The sequence below is a fragment of the Lutra lutra genome, chromosome 9 (assembly GCF_902655055.1).
Source record: "Lutra lutra chromosome 9, mLutLut1.2, whole genome shotgun sequence".
Taxonomy (NCBI): Eukaryota; Metazoa; Chordata; class Mammalia; order Carnivora; family Mustelidae; genus Lutra; species Lutra lutra.
In genome coordinates this window covers 67,138,602-67,154,881 of record NC_062286.1, presented here as the reverse complement: position 1 = coordinate 67,154,881, position 16,280 = coordinate 67,138,602, and the positions used below count along the sequence as shown (strand labels likewise).

At 40.7% G+C, this 16,280-nt stretch overlaps 2 protein-coding genes across 6 annotated transcripts in view; one reads left to right on the top strand and one right to left on the bottom strand.

Moving 5' to 3' along the window:
* CLHC1 (clathrin heavy chain linker domain containing 1) overlaps positions 1–13,131 on the bottom strand; it is a 45,254-nt gene extending 32,123 nt beyond the window's left edge. For 2 of the 5 annotated variants that reach the window (XM_047745100.1, XM_047745102.1), the window contains exons 1-3: positions 13,008–13,131; positions 6,170–6,428; positions 1,447–1,634 (exon numbers count right to left, since the gene is read on the bottom strand). In XM_047745100.1, the coding sequence (XP_047601056.1) occupies positions 1,447–1,634; positions 6,170–6,346 (365 nt within the window). In that variant the 5' untranslated portion in view covers positions 6,347–6,428; positions 13,008–13,131. Of the gene's footprint in view, positions 1–1,446; positions 1,635–6,169; positions 6,429–8,495; positions 8,534–13,007 lie in introns of those variants that run through there. The other 3 variants (XM_047745101.1, XM_047745103.1, XM_047745104.1) reach the window with 3 other exon arrangements.
* A 243-nt stretch (positions 13,132–13,374) lies between these two features.
* RPS27A (ribosomal protein S27a) lies at positions 13,375–15,806 on the top strand. The gene is made up of 6 exons (XM_047745105.1): positions 13,375–13,485; positions 13,587–13,651; positions 14,146–14,200; positions 14,607–14,692; positions 15,022–15,153; positions 15,622–15,806. Exons 2-6 carry the CDS (start codon positions 13,604–13,606, stop codon positions 15,769–15,771), a joined length of 471 nt encoding a protein of 156 aa, XP_047601061.1. The 5' UTR covers positions 13,375–13,485; positions 13,587–13,603; the 3' UTR covers positions 15,772–15,806.
* Positions 15,807–16,280: the final 474 nt, after the last annotated feature.

Genomic DNA, 16,280 nt, shown 5'->3' with positions numbered 1-16,280 from the left:
GCCTCCTCTCAGAAGCTCTAGGGAGAGGCGCCTGGGTGGCTCAGTGGGTTAAGGCCTCTACCTTCAGCTCAGGTCATGGTCCCAGGGTCACGGTCCCAGGGTTCTGGGATCAAGCCCCTGGGATAGAGCCCCGTGTCGGCTCTCTGCTCAGCAGGGAGCCTACTTCCCCCCTCTCTGCCTGCCTCTCTGTCTGCTTGTGATCTCTCTTTCTCTGTCAAATGAATAAATAAAATCTTTTTAAAAATTAAAAAAGAAGAACACTTGTGATTGTATTTAAAGCCCACTTGAATAATCCAGGATAATCTCCCTATCTCAAGATCCTTCAAATAGTAACATCTATAAAGACCCTTTCTCCAAGTAAAGGAGCAATTCCAGGTTTCCAGGATTAGGACCTAATATCTTTGAGGCCATTATTCAGCCCTCAATAGTAATTTTGATCCTAGAGCTGGAGGAAGGATAGCACCTCTTTGTGATAAAACTGTCTTATTCTAGAAATAGGGATCTTAAAAACCAAGAGCTACCTCTTGGTATAAATTTCTTTTAAGCATTATTTGAAATTCACTGTCTAGTTTATCACTGATATGTTGGCCCTGGGAGGAAATAACAGATTAAAATAAATTCAGCATATAAATGCCAGTTTCTGGCAAATTAAAAACAAGTTTGTCAGTAGAGAACTGTTGCCCACATCTGACTACTATACAGAGTTCCTGGTACCTACAGATGGTTCAGAGTTAAAAGCCTGCAGTATTTATGAAAGAGGGAATGTGGAAATAAAATACACTTTGCCTTTCAACCAAACAGCTTATGCTTGCGGAAGAAGAGCATGTTAATTAAAAGTAAACGGACTCTTGGGGTGCCTGGGTGGCTTGGTTGGTTAAGTATCCAACTCTTGATCTCAGCTCAGGTCATATCTCATGGCCAAGGGATCGAGCCTGTATCAGGCTCCGTGATCAGCAGAGTCAGCTTGAGATTCATTCTCTCCCTCTCCCCACTCCCTACTCACATTCTCTCTATTTAAATAAATCCTTAAAAAAAAAAAAAAAGAATGAAGGCAGGGACTCAGATGGTTACACATGAATGTTCATAGAGGCACTATTCACAATAGCCAGAGATAGAAACAACCCAAGTATCCATCAATAGATAAACAGATAAGCAAAATGTGGTATATTCATACAATGGAATATTATTGAACCATAAAAAGGAATGAAATTCTGATATATGCTACAACACAGATGCAAAGGTAAGGAAGTTGTTGCTTCTTTCTGTAACTACCTTTAGGATCTCCTTATTTTTGACAATTCCACTATAAATCTAGTTCAGAATTTCTTACTATTTACAATGCTTGGGATTCTGGGGGGCTAAGAACCACTGTTTATAGTTACACTGACTAGGTAATATAACCAAGTAACAATCATCACCTTTTGGGCTACTTACTAATATACTTACTTTGCTTCAAGTTGGATTGTTCTTTTCCTGTGATACACCAATGCTGTGGGCTCTGCTGCCAAAGCTTTAAGTTTTCCATGAAGACAAAATGCAGCTCTTTGGCCTTCCTTCACTGTCTCAATAAAGCCATCATATTCTTTTTTGATTGAAGTAAGAATGGATTTGTATGCAGTGACATACTCTATTACCTGAAACATTATTTTTCTGCCTATGATACTGAATTTTTTTCTAGAAGACTATGGAACAAAAGCCTTGCAAACAGCATTGTACATTATTTCTTAAATGAAACATAATAAGCAGTTAGAAGTCTTAAATTTTAATATCCAGGATATTAAGACAACTAATATTTACTCAATATGTACTTTGGGAATCATTACAATTCTATGAGCTTAAATATTTTTGCTCTACTTAGTATGAACACAAACATCATATGATGTCAGTTAAAACCAATACCAGGTCTAATTATGCCAATTATAGATCTTTGAAATATAATTGCCCATCATCCCTTACTATCTCCAAATTTAGTCTCTGGCTTTACTCAGACCTTAAAATCCTGGATTCCCTTCACCTCTCTGTTTTTCTAACCTATCGGCTCCAACTGGCTAATCAATACTCTCAATTCCCCAGTTGCATTTCTATTGCTAAGATGTCAAGCACAACTATAGAAAACCTGCTACATATTCATAGTTTCCAATGGTGTGTATAAGTACAGATTATCTCTAGAAGGACAGTAAAAGAAAACAGAAACAGTGGGTGCCTGCAGAGAAGCAAAGAGGAAGCAGGGTTTGAGGCGAACAGGACCTAACTTTCCAATCTATATTCTTCTTTATTGGCTTTCTTTTCTTTTTCTTTACTTTTCTTTCTTTTCCCTTCCTTCCTTCCTTTTCTTTCCTTCCTTCCTTCCTTCCTTCCCTCCTATCTTGTGTATGCATTACCCACACAAAAATAATTAATAAGCATTTTAAGTAAATTAAAAAACAAAAACTTATAAATAATTTATGGTTTCCAAACTCTGCATATGAGGATTTTAGAAGGGATCAATATGTATAGGGAATAGATATGATCAATCCATAATTTTCCCCGAAAGCTGAATATTATGCTGTCTACTCCAGCTACATCTCTAGTCTCTGTTATCCCCCGCTGGTTTTCTGTTAGCTAACAATATCTAAAAAAAAATTATCTGTTCTGGAAGAGATCTGGTCTATCAAGAAATAGTACAAGGAGATTAGTGGTAAATACCAGTAAAGAATATGTGAATTGGAGATACTGGTTGTCTTTTTGACATTATTACCCATCTACCCAAACTAGGAGGATGGCCACCCAGGAATCTTTAATGAAACAGAGGCTATTACTCTGTAGTCTTCCAAATTAAATACCCCACTGGTATTCCTGGCCATCTTCCACTTCACATGCCTCTAGGATATGCCACAACAATCCAATATAATTTGGATACGTTAATGGAGAGAACAGACTTGTAATGACACCACAATCAGCTCACCACAATACTTGCTTGCTAGAAGACAAAGATTTCAGAAGAACACTAATAGGAACTGTTAAGAATGCACAGGAAATGCATAAAAGGAAAGGAAACACACTGGCACGCTACAGGTAGAATCCAATTTTGCTTGACTCACAAAAATATTTTAAAATGTAGGAAATTTCACCAAAACCTCTATTTCCATTTCTCCTGAAAACTGAAAATCTACCAACACGAATCCCCATTCCTAATGGCAGTAATCAGCTAGAGCTTTACACTGAATTGGTTCTTCATTTTGCCACAGTGCTCATGACTCCTTATTCTCTTATAGCCAACCTACTTAACCCTGCCATATGGCCTTCCTGGCTCTACATCATTCAAGTTTGAGGGTCAGGTTTGCATTAAACTCGAGACTTGGTAAGTAGAGAGGTCTGAGCGAGAAGAGGAAGGGTAGTCATTCCACCTCAGCTCCTACATATGGACACAGGCTACCTGTACATGCTACCAGAAACACAAAAACCAGCCATTTCCAGAGGACAGTTGCCTCCATAATTCACCCTTTTCTATAGATGCTCACTCTTCCTAGCTTTGGTCTTCCTTGCTTACTAAGTATTTGGCTCTTTCTATAACCTACCCTCAATTCTTGTTACAGGAGTCTCAGGTCCTCCTTGCTTGACTTAGGCACCATTCACTGGCAAAATCCTCTATGTGTGATTCTAAGCAGAATTTGGTATTTGTTCTCTGATTCCAAGTACTCATAGATGCAAGTTAATACTTTCATCATTGCCCAATTAGATCCTTCCAAGGAAAGAAGGAAGATTAGAGAAGGCAGGAATTAATAGCTTTTTAACAATCAAATGTGCTGGAATAACATGAAAATGGAAAGACCAGGAACGCTTGGGTGGACCAGTTGGTTAAGTGTCTGCCTTTGGCTCAGGTTATGATCCCAGGTTCTGGGACAGAGTCCCACATCAAGCTCCTTGCTCAGAAGGGAGCCTTCTTCTCCCTCTGCCTGCTGCTCCCCCTGCTTGTATTCTCACTCCCCCCCCCCCACCATGCCCTCTCTCTGGCAAATAAATAAATAAAATCTTTAAAAAAATGGAAAGACCAATTATATTGAGAAACTAGAAGAAAAGTTTCTCTTAAGTACCAACTAATTTCTATTTCAGACCCCTCTCTGTCCTGAAGAACAGGATTCTTTACAAGGCACAAATGCACAACTTATTATTATACAATGGACAGATAGTTCACATGGAAATCTTGGGAGGTAGGGAGAAAAGGACTACAGATGTAAATATTATCTTTTATTTATTCCCATGTCTTTTCTCTAAGAATTAAATTAACTAAACCACCTCCAAAATGACTTCACTAGAGCTATACTAATTTAAAGCAGACAGCTCTTCATGTAAAAAAAACTTCCAACAAGTATCAGCATTTGGGCATGCCAAGATAATCGTGTCACCATTATGATAACTTTCCTCTGCTGGTTTCAGGTAAATAGAGTCTTAGCATGATTCTTTTTTTTTTTTTTTTAAGATTTTATTTATTTATTTATTTGACAGACAGAGATCATAAGTAGGCAGAGAGGTAGGCAGAGAGAGAGAGGGAGAAGCAGGCTCCCCGCTGAGCAGAGAGCCCGATGCAGGGCTCGATCCCAGGACCCCAGGATCATGACCTGAGCTGAAGGCAGAGGCTTTAACCCACTGAGCCACCCAGGCGCCCCAGCATGATTCTTGATTTTGATGCAACCATTCAAAACACTGCCTTTAAACATTCATACAATATATTCCTTAATGACTCAAAAGCAGTATCACTGATCATAATGACATATAAAATGAGGCTAACCTGCCAATGTACCAATTCTAAAAGATAGTGTTCTTAGATGACTTAAAAGAAAAGACTGTTTATTTTATACTCTTATGAATACTCATCAATTTTCTTAATTCCACTTATAGGTACAAACCACTACTTTGTGCTCATTTTTCCTTAGAGTGATGCACTATGTTTTTAATTAGAGGAGAAATAAGATGCATAGTGTATACTGTTTAAAAATTAAACAAAAGGGGCGCCTGGGTGGCTCAGTGGGTCAAAGCCTCTGCCTTCAGCTCAGGTCATGATTCCAGGGTCCTGGGATGGAGCCCCCGCATCCAGCTCTCTGCTCAGCAGGGAGCCTGTTTCTCCCCCCAACTCTGCATGCCTCTCTGCCTACTTGTGATCTCTATCTGTCAAATAAATAAATAAAATCTTTAAAAAAATTAAACAAAAGACTGAGTTCCTATTTTGCCTGTGACTGTTTTACTCAGAAATCAATAGTCTACAGAATTCTTTTTTTTTTTTTAAGATTTTATTTATTTATTTGACAGATGGAGATCACAAGTAGGCAGAGAGGCAGGCAGAGAGAGAGAGGGGGAAGCAGGCTCCCTGCTGAGGAGACAGCCCAATGCGGGGCTCCCTCCCAGGACCCTGAGATCATGACTGGAGCCAAAAGCAGAGGCCCAATCCACTGAGCCACCCAAGTGCCCCAAGTCTACAGAATTCTTCAGATAAATAATTATTTCTTCTGGGTAAAGAGGAAAGGATGCTGATTTCACTTATTCAACTGCCAAGGCATCTTCCAAGGAGGTTAAAAAAAGGTTAAAAAAACAAAAAAACAAAAAACAAACAAACAAACAAAAAAACCAAGGAACCAAAGGGGAAACTGCAATTGTTTGTAAGGAAAAACAAGTGTTTCTAAAATCTTAAAAAGCAAAATCAAATGTTATCTAAAGCCATAACATTTTCTAAACTCCTCTATTTCCAATGTTTGGTCCAGTCACCCCTCTTGTTTGCTGGACCTATCAAGACCTCTAACTCACAAAGGGTTCCAACTTAATATGCTAGATCCAATCAAAGCCAAGACTTACAACAATTAGCAGGTTCCTGCTTGGCAGCCCAATTCCTAACAAATCAGATATTCTTAGATAAAAGGCCAAAAGGATGTTAGAAGGCACAACTAAGTTGTTGCTCAAAAACTGACAGCCTGTACTCAAGCTAAAACAATCAAAACACTCATTAAAGTATCTAGTGATAGAAATCCAGCACTGTATTTTCCCCATTTATCCCTTGCCAATACACTGGATGAACTTCTCAAAATTGACAAATGCTGTGTATTCAACAAGCAGTGATGTTACTGAGGCAGGAATATTAGTTGTCAAGAGAGACCATTTCCACCCCATGAAAACTCCCTCATCTTATGAGTGTTGATACCTTATCAAAAACGTTTCGGTATATGATGTAATATTCATCAGCAGGTCCTTCCTCGTTACAGCCCACTCTTTCAGTTTCTGTGATTATGTATCTTTGCATACTTTCCAAAAATTCCTTGTCACTCCTACTAATGATAGGAGGGAGAACTGCATGTTTATTTATTTCTTGAATGGACATATGTCACAATCTGCACACTTGTTCACCAGAGAAGACTTAAGTCTTGACTTGCTTTTCCAACAAAGCCAAAACTTTGGTAAGCCTGAAAGAAAAAAAGACCATCAATTGATCTGAAGCTTAAAATAAATCAAGTCTTTTCTAATAAATTCATAATAAATTATAATATAAATTTAATAACATAATAACTTAATTTATAAAAATTTAATTATAATTATAATATAAATAAAAAATTATAATGAATTAAAATATTTATCTCAGAGATAAATATTTCAACCTATGAATTAAAAGATCTTAACTATTCTACTGTCAAGTGCTATACCTCTGGGATAGAAATACCAAACACCAGTCAATAAAGACCTCTTTTCTTAGTAACCAAGCCTATGTGTCATGTGATTGGATGGTTTCTTATGTTTAGTTCAATACTTTCTAACAGAAGGTTTACCACTTTGCTTGTTTCACATGAGAAAACCAATTTGGAAGCCTCCTAATGATATAAACAAGGTCAAATACTTCTCTCCCCATGTGCTTACTTGGCCCAGGTAGTCATGATAGCTACAAACAACTCATGAATTAATTTTATGATAAACTTCATTATAATTCTTATCTGTAAAATAAACATACCAACTAAAAAGTGAGAAGTCAGAACTTCTGCTAAAATCTATCCATCAATGATATCAAAGGTAACAGTCCTTTTCCAGCACAGTTTCAAGCTGCTACATTCCATGGCTCTTTAAATAAAGAATCATTATCCAGTTGGATACAGAAGTTGATTGCTGAAAACTATTCACATTAACACCAAACAGAACCCATGGCTTACTGAAAAATATCCAGCAAGGCAAAACATTTGAACTCTTCCCAATTCTCCCCTACCCATGAATATTCAGGTATAAAACTTGGAAAATAGGGGCGCCTGGGGGGCTCAGTGGGTTGAGCCTCTGCCTCTGGCTCAGATCATAATCTCAGGGTCCTGGGATCGAGCTCCACATTGGGCTCTCTGCTCAGCACAGAGAGCCTGCTTCCTCCTCTCTCTCTGCCTGCCTCTCTGCCTACTTGTGATCTCTGTCAAATAAATAAATAAAATCTTAAAAAAAAAAAAAAACAACTTGGAAAATATAAACCAAAGAAAATTAATGAAAAACTAAAAGTCATACAGAATCCTCCACCCAAACACAATGATTATTTAATATTTTGGTATATTTCTTTCCAGTTTTTATAATTACAAAAATTAGGATCACACTCTATATTCAGCTTTGTATCCTCATTTTTGGGGGGAAGATTTTATTTATTTGACAGACACAGATCACAAGTAGGCAGAAAGGCAGGCAGAGAGAGAGAGGGGGAAGCAGGCTCGCTGCTGAGCAGAGAGCCCGATGCGGAGCTCGATCCCAGGACCCTGGGATCATGACCTGAGCCGAAGGCAGAGGCTTAACCCACTGAGCCACCCAGGCGCCCCATCCTCATTTTTTTTCACTCAATATTAAAAGCACTTTCCTACATCGTTGAATAGTTTTCAGAACATGACTTCTAGGAACCTGGGTGGCTAAGTCGGTTAAGTGCCTGCCTTGGGCTCAAATCATGACGCCAGGTTATTGGGAGAAAAGTCCTGCATCAGGCTCCTTGCTCCGAGGGAACCTGCTTCTCCCTCTGCCTAATGCTCCCCCTGCTTGTGCGCGCTCTCTCTCTCTGACAAACAAATAAATAAAATCTTTTTTTTTTTTATTTAAGATTTTATTTATTTGACAGAGAGACAGCGAGAGGGAACACAAGCAGGGGAAGTAGAAGAGGGAGAAGCAGGTTTCCTACTGAGCAGGGAGCCCAATGCGGGGCTCGATCCCAGGACTCTGGGATCATGACCTGAGCTGAAGGCAGATGCTTAAGGTCTAAGCCACCCAGGCACCGCTCAAATAAATAAAATCTTTAAAAAAAGGAAATGACTTCTAATAATTGTGTATTTGACTAGCACACCATACTTAATCATTCCCCCACTGTTGAACATTTCCACTATAATGCTGTGATGAATAAATGTCTAGATCAATGTTACCATGTTTTAGTGATATAATTGATATCTGGCTATTTAAAATGACATAGATGGCCTATAAATCCTGCCCACAGGTCATATGCAGGAGAAGGGAGACACCAAAATAATTACCAAAGTTTTAAAGACCTAATTTACTTTATGTTGATGAACTAGACAATGAAAAACCAGTTTGTAAATGAACATAGGTAGTTCCAATAAGGTAAAAACCCATAAATGGATCAACAGTTTTCCCAAGTGAGAAATCAATTTCCTTATTCACTCATTCAACTAATATTTATTGTTTACTAACTGCCAGCATTATTTTATAGCTAGATTTTCAGTAATAAATAAGATAAAGTTCTTGGCTCCTTGGAGCTTACAATCTAGTAGGAGAAACAAACTATAAATAAACAATGTAATTTCAGATGGTAAAAGACAATAGTGGAAGAGGAAGGAATGGGTGTGACCACTGGAGAGTTAGTGGTTATATCGGAATACCAGTGGCCTCCAATTAACTTTAGGATAAAATCTAAGTTCCTTCACTTAGCCTATGAATGGCCTGTAGGAACTAGGTAGTCCAAATCTTTCTCCCAGTCCAAATTTTTGTGCCCCTGCCATGAATTTGCTAAGAGTCCTGCATTGATTCTCTCCCATCTCTGTATTCTCTCCCTCCATCCTCAACACTCCCTGCCCCCACCGAGATAACACTCCTATTACCACTCTTATTCACTTGGCTTTTACTCATTTTTCAGATCTCAGCTTATATAGCTCCAGGAAAGCTGCCCTGAATTCCTTTAAACTTTAAAATGGTCAACTTCTACATTCTCCCATGGTACTGTGCATATCTTCTATCATGGTATTAGTACTCAGCCACTCTATAATAGAGACTTTCTGTTTATATTCTCTATTTCTCCCAATAGGCAGGAACCAAAATGTTCTCATTCCCCATTATTCTTCCCTACCTATATGCATTCCAGTGCACAGTACAGTTTCTAGCAGAAAATGTACTAAAAAAATGCTTAATAATCAATAATCACTTAGCAATAATGTGGTCTGCTCAGAAGACATGACTTGTGGTGCCTCAAACTACAACACAGCTAAAGCAACTGTTTCTCAGCATCTACAAAATGCCCGAGTCACATAAACCAACTCAGATGACCTTTCGCTCACTCATTCATATTAGACACAAAGGGATACAGAGAAAACAAGTCACAAAGATTCCCAGTCAAGTCTATTGGATTAGTTAAATAACCCACTGCTACAGAGCAGAGAGGGTAGTGTGACAGAGGTGGGCACAACGGACTCCAAAAGCCAAGAGGGGCACTTCGCTAGTTTGTGGGAGAGGGCAGGGAAACATCAGGAAAAACATCTAATGGAACAACACCTAGGACAATGCTTATGTTGTGTTGCATTTATTTATCCCATAAATTGGGGGAAGCATACCTACTGTGTCTGTCATTATTCTAGACATTAGAGATACAGCACCGAACAAAACAAAGTCCCTAACCTCCCAGAGGTTACATTCAAATGGAGAGACAGACAACACCCCCAAATACAGATGACACATGAGGCTAAGTTATATAAACAAATAAAGCAAGGAATGGGGACTAGAAAGAAGGTGGGAGGGTGCTATTTTATACAAAGCATTATGCTGGGAGAGAAGAAAGCCCTCACTGATAAGGTGACATTTTAGGGTTTTTTTTTGTTTTTTGGGTTTTTTTTTAATTCATTTGACAGACAGAGATCACAAGTAGGCAGAAACACAGGCAGAGAGAGAGAGGAAGCAGGCTCCCCGTGGAGCAGAGAGCCCAATGTGGGGCTCGATCCCAGGACCCTGGGACCATGACCTGAGCTGAAGGCATAGGCTTTAACCCACTGAGCCACCCAGGCGCCCCATCCTCATTTTTTTTCACTCAATATTAAAAGCACTTTCCTACATCGTTGAATAGTTTTCAGAACATGACTTCTAGGAACCTGGGTGGCTAAGTCGGTTAAGTGCCTGCCTTGGGTCAAGGTGACATTTTAAAAAGTAGTTTGAAGATTCCTGGGAGGAGTGCTTGATGCAGACAGATCAGCAAGTCCAAGGCAAAGGCTCAAAGCAGGAGAGCATCTCTGATAAACACCAAGAAGGCCAGTGGGGCTAGAAGAGAATGAAAAAGGCACAAAGGAGGTAAGGTCAGAGAGGTAGCTGCCAGATCCTGTAGGATATAAGGCCTTGAAGTCAGGACCACTACCAGTTCCACCATGGGGCATGTTTGCACAAGTTAGAAAAAGGTGTCCCTTTTACTAGGTAGAATTGGCAAGAGGAACAATGGGCTAGAACATTGCCTTGTCGTTCCAGTGCTGGAGCAACAGCCTCACTTAAAGGAATTTATGTTTCACTCTCAGGAACATGGGAAGCCATTGGAGGGCTTTAGGCAGAAGAGTGATAGCTGACATACATTTTCTTTTTTTTTTTTAAGTTTCTATTTATCTATTTGACAGACAGAGGTCACCAGTAGGCAGAGCAGCAGGCAGAGAGGAGGAGGCAGGCTCCCCGCAGAGCAGAGAGCCCGATGCAGGACCCTGGGATCATGACCTGCGCTGAAGGCAGAGACTTTAACCCACTGAGCCACCCAGGCGCCCGTGACATATATTTTCAAAGAGTCTTTCTTGATGCTCTATGAAGACACGGGTCAAAGCTGGAAGAACTGTTAGGAGGTTACTGCAATAATCTGGCCAAAAGATAATGGCAGCTTAAATCATGGTGGTAATAGCAGAGGTGGTAAGTGTTCTGTATACTGAAAATAAAGCCAAGAAGAATTTGCTATTTAAGAGAGTATGTGGATATGAGAGAGCGGTCAAGGATGACTATGAAGTTTTTGGCCTTAGCAATGAGAAGATGGGAATTGCCATTTGCAGAGATGGGAAGAGCAATTTCGTGAGATCAGGACTTCGGGCTTGTCTGAGAGGTATTGAGTAGTCAGCTGGATAGGTGAAGGCAGAGTCTTAGTGAGTGGTCTGAGTGAGAGATAAGTTTATCAGTCATGTGCATATAAATGGTATTTAAAAGTATGAGATGGATGGGGCACCTGGGTGGCTCAGTCCATTAAGTGTCCGACTCTTGATCTCAGCTCAGGTCTTGATCTCGGGGTCATGAATTCAAGCCCCACATTAGGCTCTACACTGGGCATGGAACCTACTTTAAAATTAAAAAAAAAAATAGTTATGAGGCAGAATGAAAATGACCTGGGAAATGTCAAAAAGTAGAGGTCTGATGAATTGGCCTTGGGGAGGGGGGGGTCACTCCAAAGTTTAGAGGTCTGGTAGATCAAGAGAAAGCAGCAAAACAGCTTGGGAAAGTGTCCAGGAAAGTAGAAGTGAGAGAGGTATCCTGGAAGTCAGGTTAAAAAAAGGAAAAAAAAAAATGTTTCAAAAAGGGAGAGAGTAACCAACTGTGTCAAATGCTGACAGATCAAATAAGATTAAAAGACCAGTGAATTTAACAATATAGTGGTGATTAGTGACCTACAAGAGCTATTCCACTGGAATGGTAGGGACAAAAACCTAATTGAAGCAGGTTCAATCAGTGGAAGGGGAAAACTGGAGACAGTGAGTATAGACAACCTTTGAAGAAGTTTTGTTGTAAAGATGGAGACAAGTTGAAAGAATATGGAACAAGGTTCCAGGAAGAAGAAATGGATTTTTCAGAAGTGCCAAAGCATGTGAGAGGTAAGCTAGGAACTTCAATTAGCTCAATCATTAAAGTGTAAAGTGAGTAATGGGTTTGACAGCATAGGCTGAAAGGGAGGCAGAGGCAGAATATCATACTAAAGAATTTGGATTTTTATCCTGAAGGTGAAGTAGAGTAACAATATAATCTCCTTTACTTTTTAGAATATTCTGGGGGCAAAAATGAGGATGGGTTAGAAAAGGAGAAAGACTGAAGACAGGTGAGAAGTTAGAGAATTAACTCTTCCAGGATAAAATTAAGGAGAGCCTGAATTTGGGGTTGGGGCTGCAGAGGAGAGGGCACAGAGATAGAGAAGACATCAGAAAGGTACATTAGAAAAGATTCCCTGGTCTGTGCAGTGGAGAAAGGCCAGAGGAAGGTGTGACTTGCTTCTAATGGGCTAGCCTTCCTAGGAGAGAACCCTGCACATACTCCCAAATTCTTCTCCTTGGAAGATTTCCTTCACAACTACTCCCAATGTCCCGACTTGGAAATTCTACAACCAGCTACTCATTCCGCAGGTTTCTTTCCCATAGGACTTCATTTTAAAATCTGAAAACTCCGGAGATTTTCAACATATTAAACTGTTTCACACTAAGGAGTCCTACACCAGGCCCAGAACCTTCCTCAGACTGGGACAGATTTGGGGGTTGACGACGGGGAGGAGCTATAGTTGGAAAAAGATGAACCCAAGGTATTGAATGCTACCTATCTTTGTTTGGCTGGAGCTGATCACATGAATTCCCTGCCCTCGGAGGCCAAAGCGACTGCCGGCACTTTGCCGATCCCCCGACCCTCACTGCTTGTGTCTGTGAGTGAACGATACCCTCCTTCCCCGACCCTTCTCCCGCTTCTTAACCTTTCCTCCTAGTCATTTAAGTCTTGTTTCCACTTCAAACCATTACTCCGCTTCTCCCATCCTCCCTCCTCACCTGAATCCCTTTCTCCAACACTGACTCCAACGCTTGTAGATAGTTACTAGGGAACCGTAGGTGTGGAATTGCATCTTGGGACAAGTAGTCCTAACTAGAAGAAAGCAGTGGAAAACTACAATCCCCAGAAGGCAGTTCCATTTCCTCCCTTTTCCTCCAATAAGGACCCCCTCAACCCCACCCCCTTCTAAAGACCCTCCTAGCCACGTGGCTTGTATGGGCAAACCCTTTTAAAGCCATTTTTCGTTTGTTTAAATCTACTATTTCGAGAGCATACTGAGGGTTAAAGTGAGAAACAAGTTCAGGCAAGAAAGGAAGAATGAGTCTCATGGCCCCGTGTGGCGTCATGTGGTTAGACAACCCCTGTAACAGCAGTCCGGCATTTGACGTGGTCGCCTAAGAGGTGGGGCCTCTGGCGGGGGCGCCAGGAAACCCCGTGGGCCGGCTCCTTGCTTTCCTTTCCGATCCGCCATCTGCGGTGAGTGTATGCTCTCGGGCGTCTCTCGGGCCAGCGGCCTATCCGCTGCACTGTTCTGTGTCCCCACGTCTGATCTTTCTCTTCCTTTTCCTCAACCTCAGGTGGAACCGCCGCCAGGATGCAGATTTTCGTGAAAACTCTTACGGGGAAGACCATTACTCTCGAGGTACGGGTCAGGTGGCGTGAGGAAGTCAAGGCCTGAATAAGGGCCTGAAGTGGAGTCTGGGACTCCCCCCGCTTTCTGCCGTAAAATGCGCTTGAGGGCCTGGGTTCTGAAAACTGTCCCTGAATTGAAGGTTGGCTGAGTAGGGGCCTAGGGCTGGCTTTCGATATCTGAAGTGCGGTTTCTTACCTCTTTAGTAGTTCCGACCAGTTAGCCAAAGGGAGGGGGCCCGCGGTGGGCGGGGGGGGCGCTCCCACCGGTGGGCGCGAGCACGTGTGGCGCAGGCGCCGCTGTGGGACCTGGGCTGGGTTCGGCTCAGGAAGTATGTTCGCCGGGGGCAGTCCTGGGTGCGTTGTCTGCTCCCTCGGTGAGTGGTCAGCTTTGCTGGGGTAGGCTTCAGCTCTCCACCGGCTAGGTTCTGTGGTAACTTGAAAATTGAATTGGGCGTTTTTTCTAGTTTTTTTACTGTGATATCGGTATTTGCATTTTTAAACTAGGTTGAACCCTCGGATACAATAGAAAATGTGAAGGCCAAGATTCAGGACAAGGAAGGCAAGTAATATCTTCTAGTTCAGGATATTAATCTGTACCGGCGCCGGCCTAACTACGGGACATACGTGCTGTTGGTGGGGTGGGAAGATGTCGGATTGACAAAGTGATATGCTTTTGAAATAATAACAAATGTTTGTGAGCCTGGGGCCAACCAGGGCTGCTCTTCCTAATTGTGAACTTGGGCGAGCTATTTTAATTCTCTGCCCTGCTTCATCCATAAAACGAAGGTAGTATTAATATGTATTAACTGTTCTTGGGATTAAATAAGGTCAGTTGTGCAAGCGTTTAACATGCCTAGCCTGTAGTAAGAATTCAGTGAGTGCTATTAGTACCCTTTATCTGAGTAAGGATTATCCATAAATCTAAGCAGATGCCCTTGTTCTGATGTGACTTTATTTTTTATTAGGAATTCCTCCTGATCAGCAGAGACTGATCTTTGCTGGCAAGCAACTGGAAGATGGACGTACTTTGTCTGACTACAACATTCAAAAGGTCTGTTTGGAGGAAAGAGCAGTCCTTTAAATGTAAATTTTCCTTTGTAAGTTTTGATGAGCACACAAAAGTGGGGGAGAATAACATTAGCAATAGATTCCTAGGTGACTCTTGCATTAACGTTGCAGAGACACTGCTACAGTTTCTTACAGCCTGGATTGTGTAGATTGCATCCCATGGTGTGACTTAATGTGTTCTTAAATCTCCCTATAAACAAGTAGTTGATTCCCCCTCCCCCAGACTTATCTGTGGTATTGTATTTATCAAATCCAGTTAGAAGGTGTGTGAGGCTAGTTGCCCTTTAGTGGAATATCCTCTTCCATTTATAGGAGTCCACTCTTCATCTTGTGTTGAGACTTCGTGGTGGTGCTAAGAAAAGGAAGAAGAAGTCTTATACCACTCCCAAGAAGAATAAGCATAAGAGAAAGAAGGTTAAACTGGCCGTCCTGAAATACTATAAGGTGAGCCAACGTAATAAAAACGTTTCTGGGTGCCTTGTTAGCACAGTAGGCAGCTTGTCAGTCTCATAAAAACGTTTTTATCCACAGATTAATAAATTTTGTTTGCATCTCTGGTTCTAAACCTTCTATTAAATTTTTGTTTTATAAATTTATAAATTTTTATGTTTGGTTATTTGAATAAGCTTCATATGATGAGGTTCACTTTTAGCTGCTTATTCCAAACTAAGTTCTGATTTTGAAGTCGGATCTGGGTTTAGGTCTTAACTCTCAACCACTTGAAAGGCAAGACTTTAATGGGCTCTGAACTATTTTGTTGTGATAATTACTAGTGAGGATTTTGAGTGCTTTGGTTTTAAATACAAAAAAAACTACACTTTTGTGATATTAAAGGTTGAATTTTGAGTCACGTCACTTAGACTTCAGAATATGTTGTAAAATTATCTTAACAGCAGGTTTGTACTTATTTAGGTGGATGAGAATGGCAAAATCAGTCGCCTTCGTCGGGAGTGCCCTTCAGATGAGTGTGGTGCTGGAGTTTTTATGGCTAGCCACTTTGACAGACATTACTGTGGCAAATGTTGTCTGACTTACTGCTTCAACAAACCAGAAGACAAGTGATTATATATGAGTTAATAATAAAAGACATGAACTAATTAACATTTAATTGTTGAATTTTATTCCAGCAACTTAGAGTGGTTTTAAGTATCCAACTGATGATCACACTATTTTGATCAACTATACATACTTTGGCAGAAAAATTAAGATTGTATTTAATACCAGTTATCTAATTAAGTAAAAGCCAGTTTATGTTTCTGTCAGTTTTTTGGTCCATACTATTGAAATTTTGGACCAGGTAGTTCTTCGAAGACTGTCCTTGTGCATCATGGCCTCTACCCACCTGATGCCAGTAGCACACCACCCATTCCCACCACCAGGTATATCCAGATTTGCCAAATGATCCCTGGCATGGTGAGGAAGAGGGAGCTTCCCCCCTCCCCGCCCTCCCACTCCAAGAAACACTAATTTGTATGAACTGGTGTTACATCTTGGTTAAACAAAGACTGATGCATTTGTTTCATATATAAAACATGTAAAGGCTAAGCTTTCAGTAGTAAATTAGACATCCT

Coding starts and splice junctions, on each gene's coding strand:
- RPS27A (XM_047745105.1), top strand. CDS start 13,604: ATGCAGATTTTCGTGAAAACTCTTACGGGGAAGACCATTACTCTCGAG. Junction 13,652..14,145: donor GGAAGACCATTACTCTCGAG/GTACGGGTCAGG, acceptor TTTTTAAACTAG/GTTGAACCCTCGGATACAAT. Junction 15,154..15,621: donor CCGTCCTGAAATACTATAAG/GTGAGCCAACGT, acceptor GTACTTATTTAG/GTGGATGAGAATGGCAAAAT.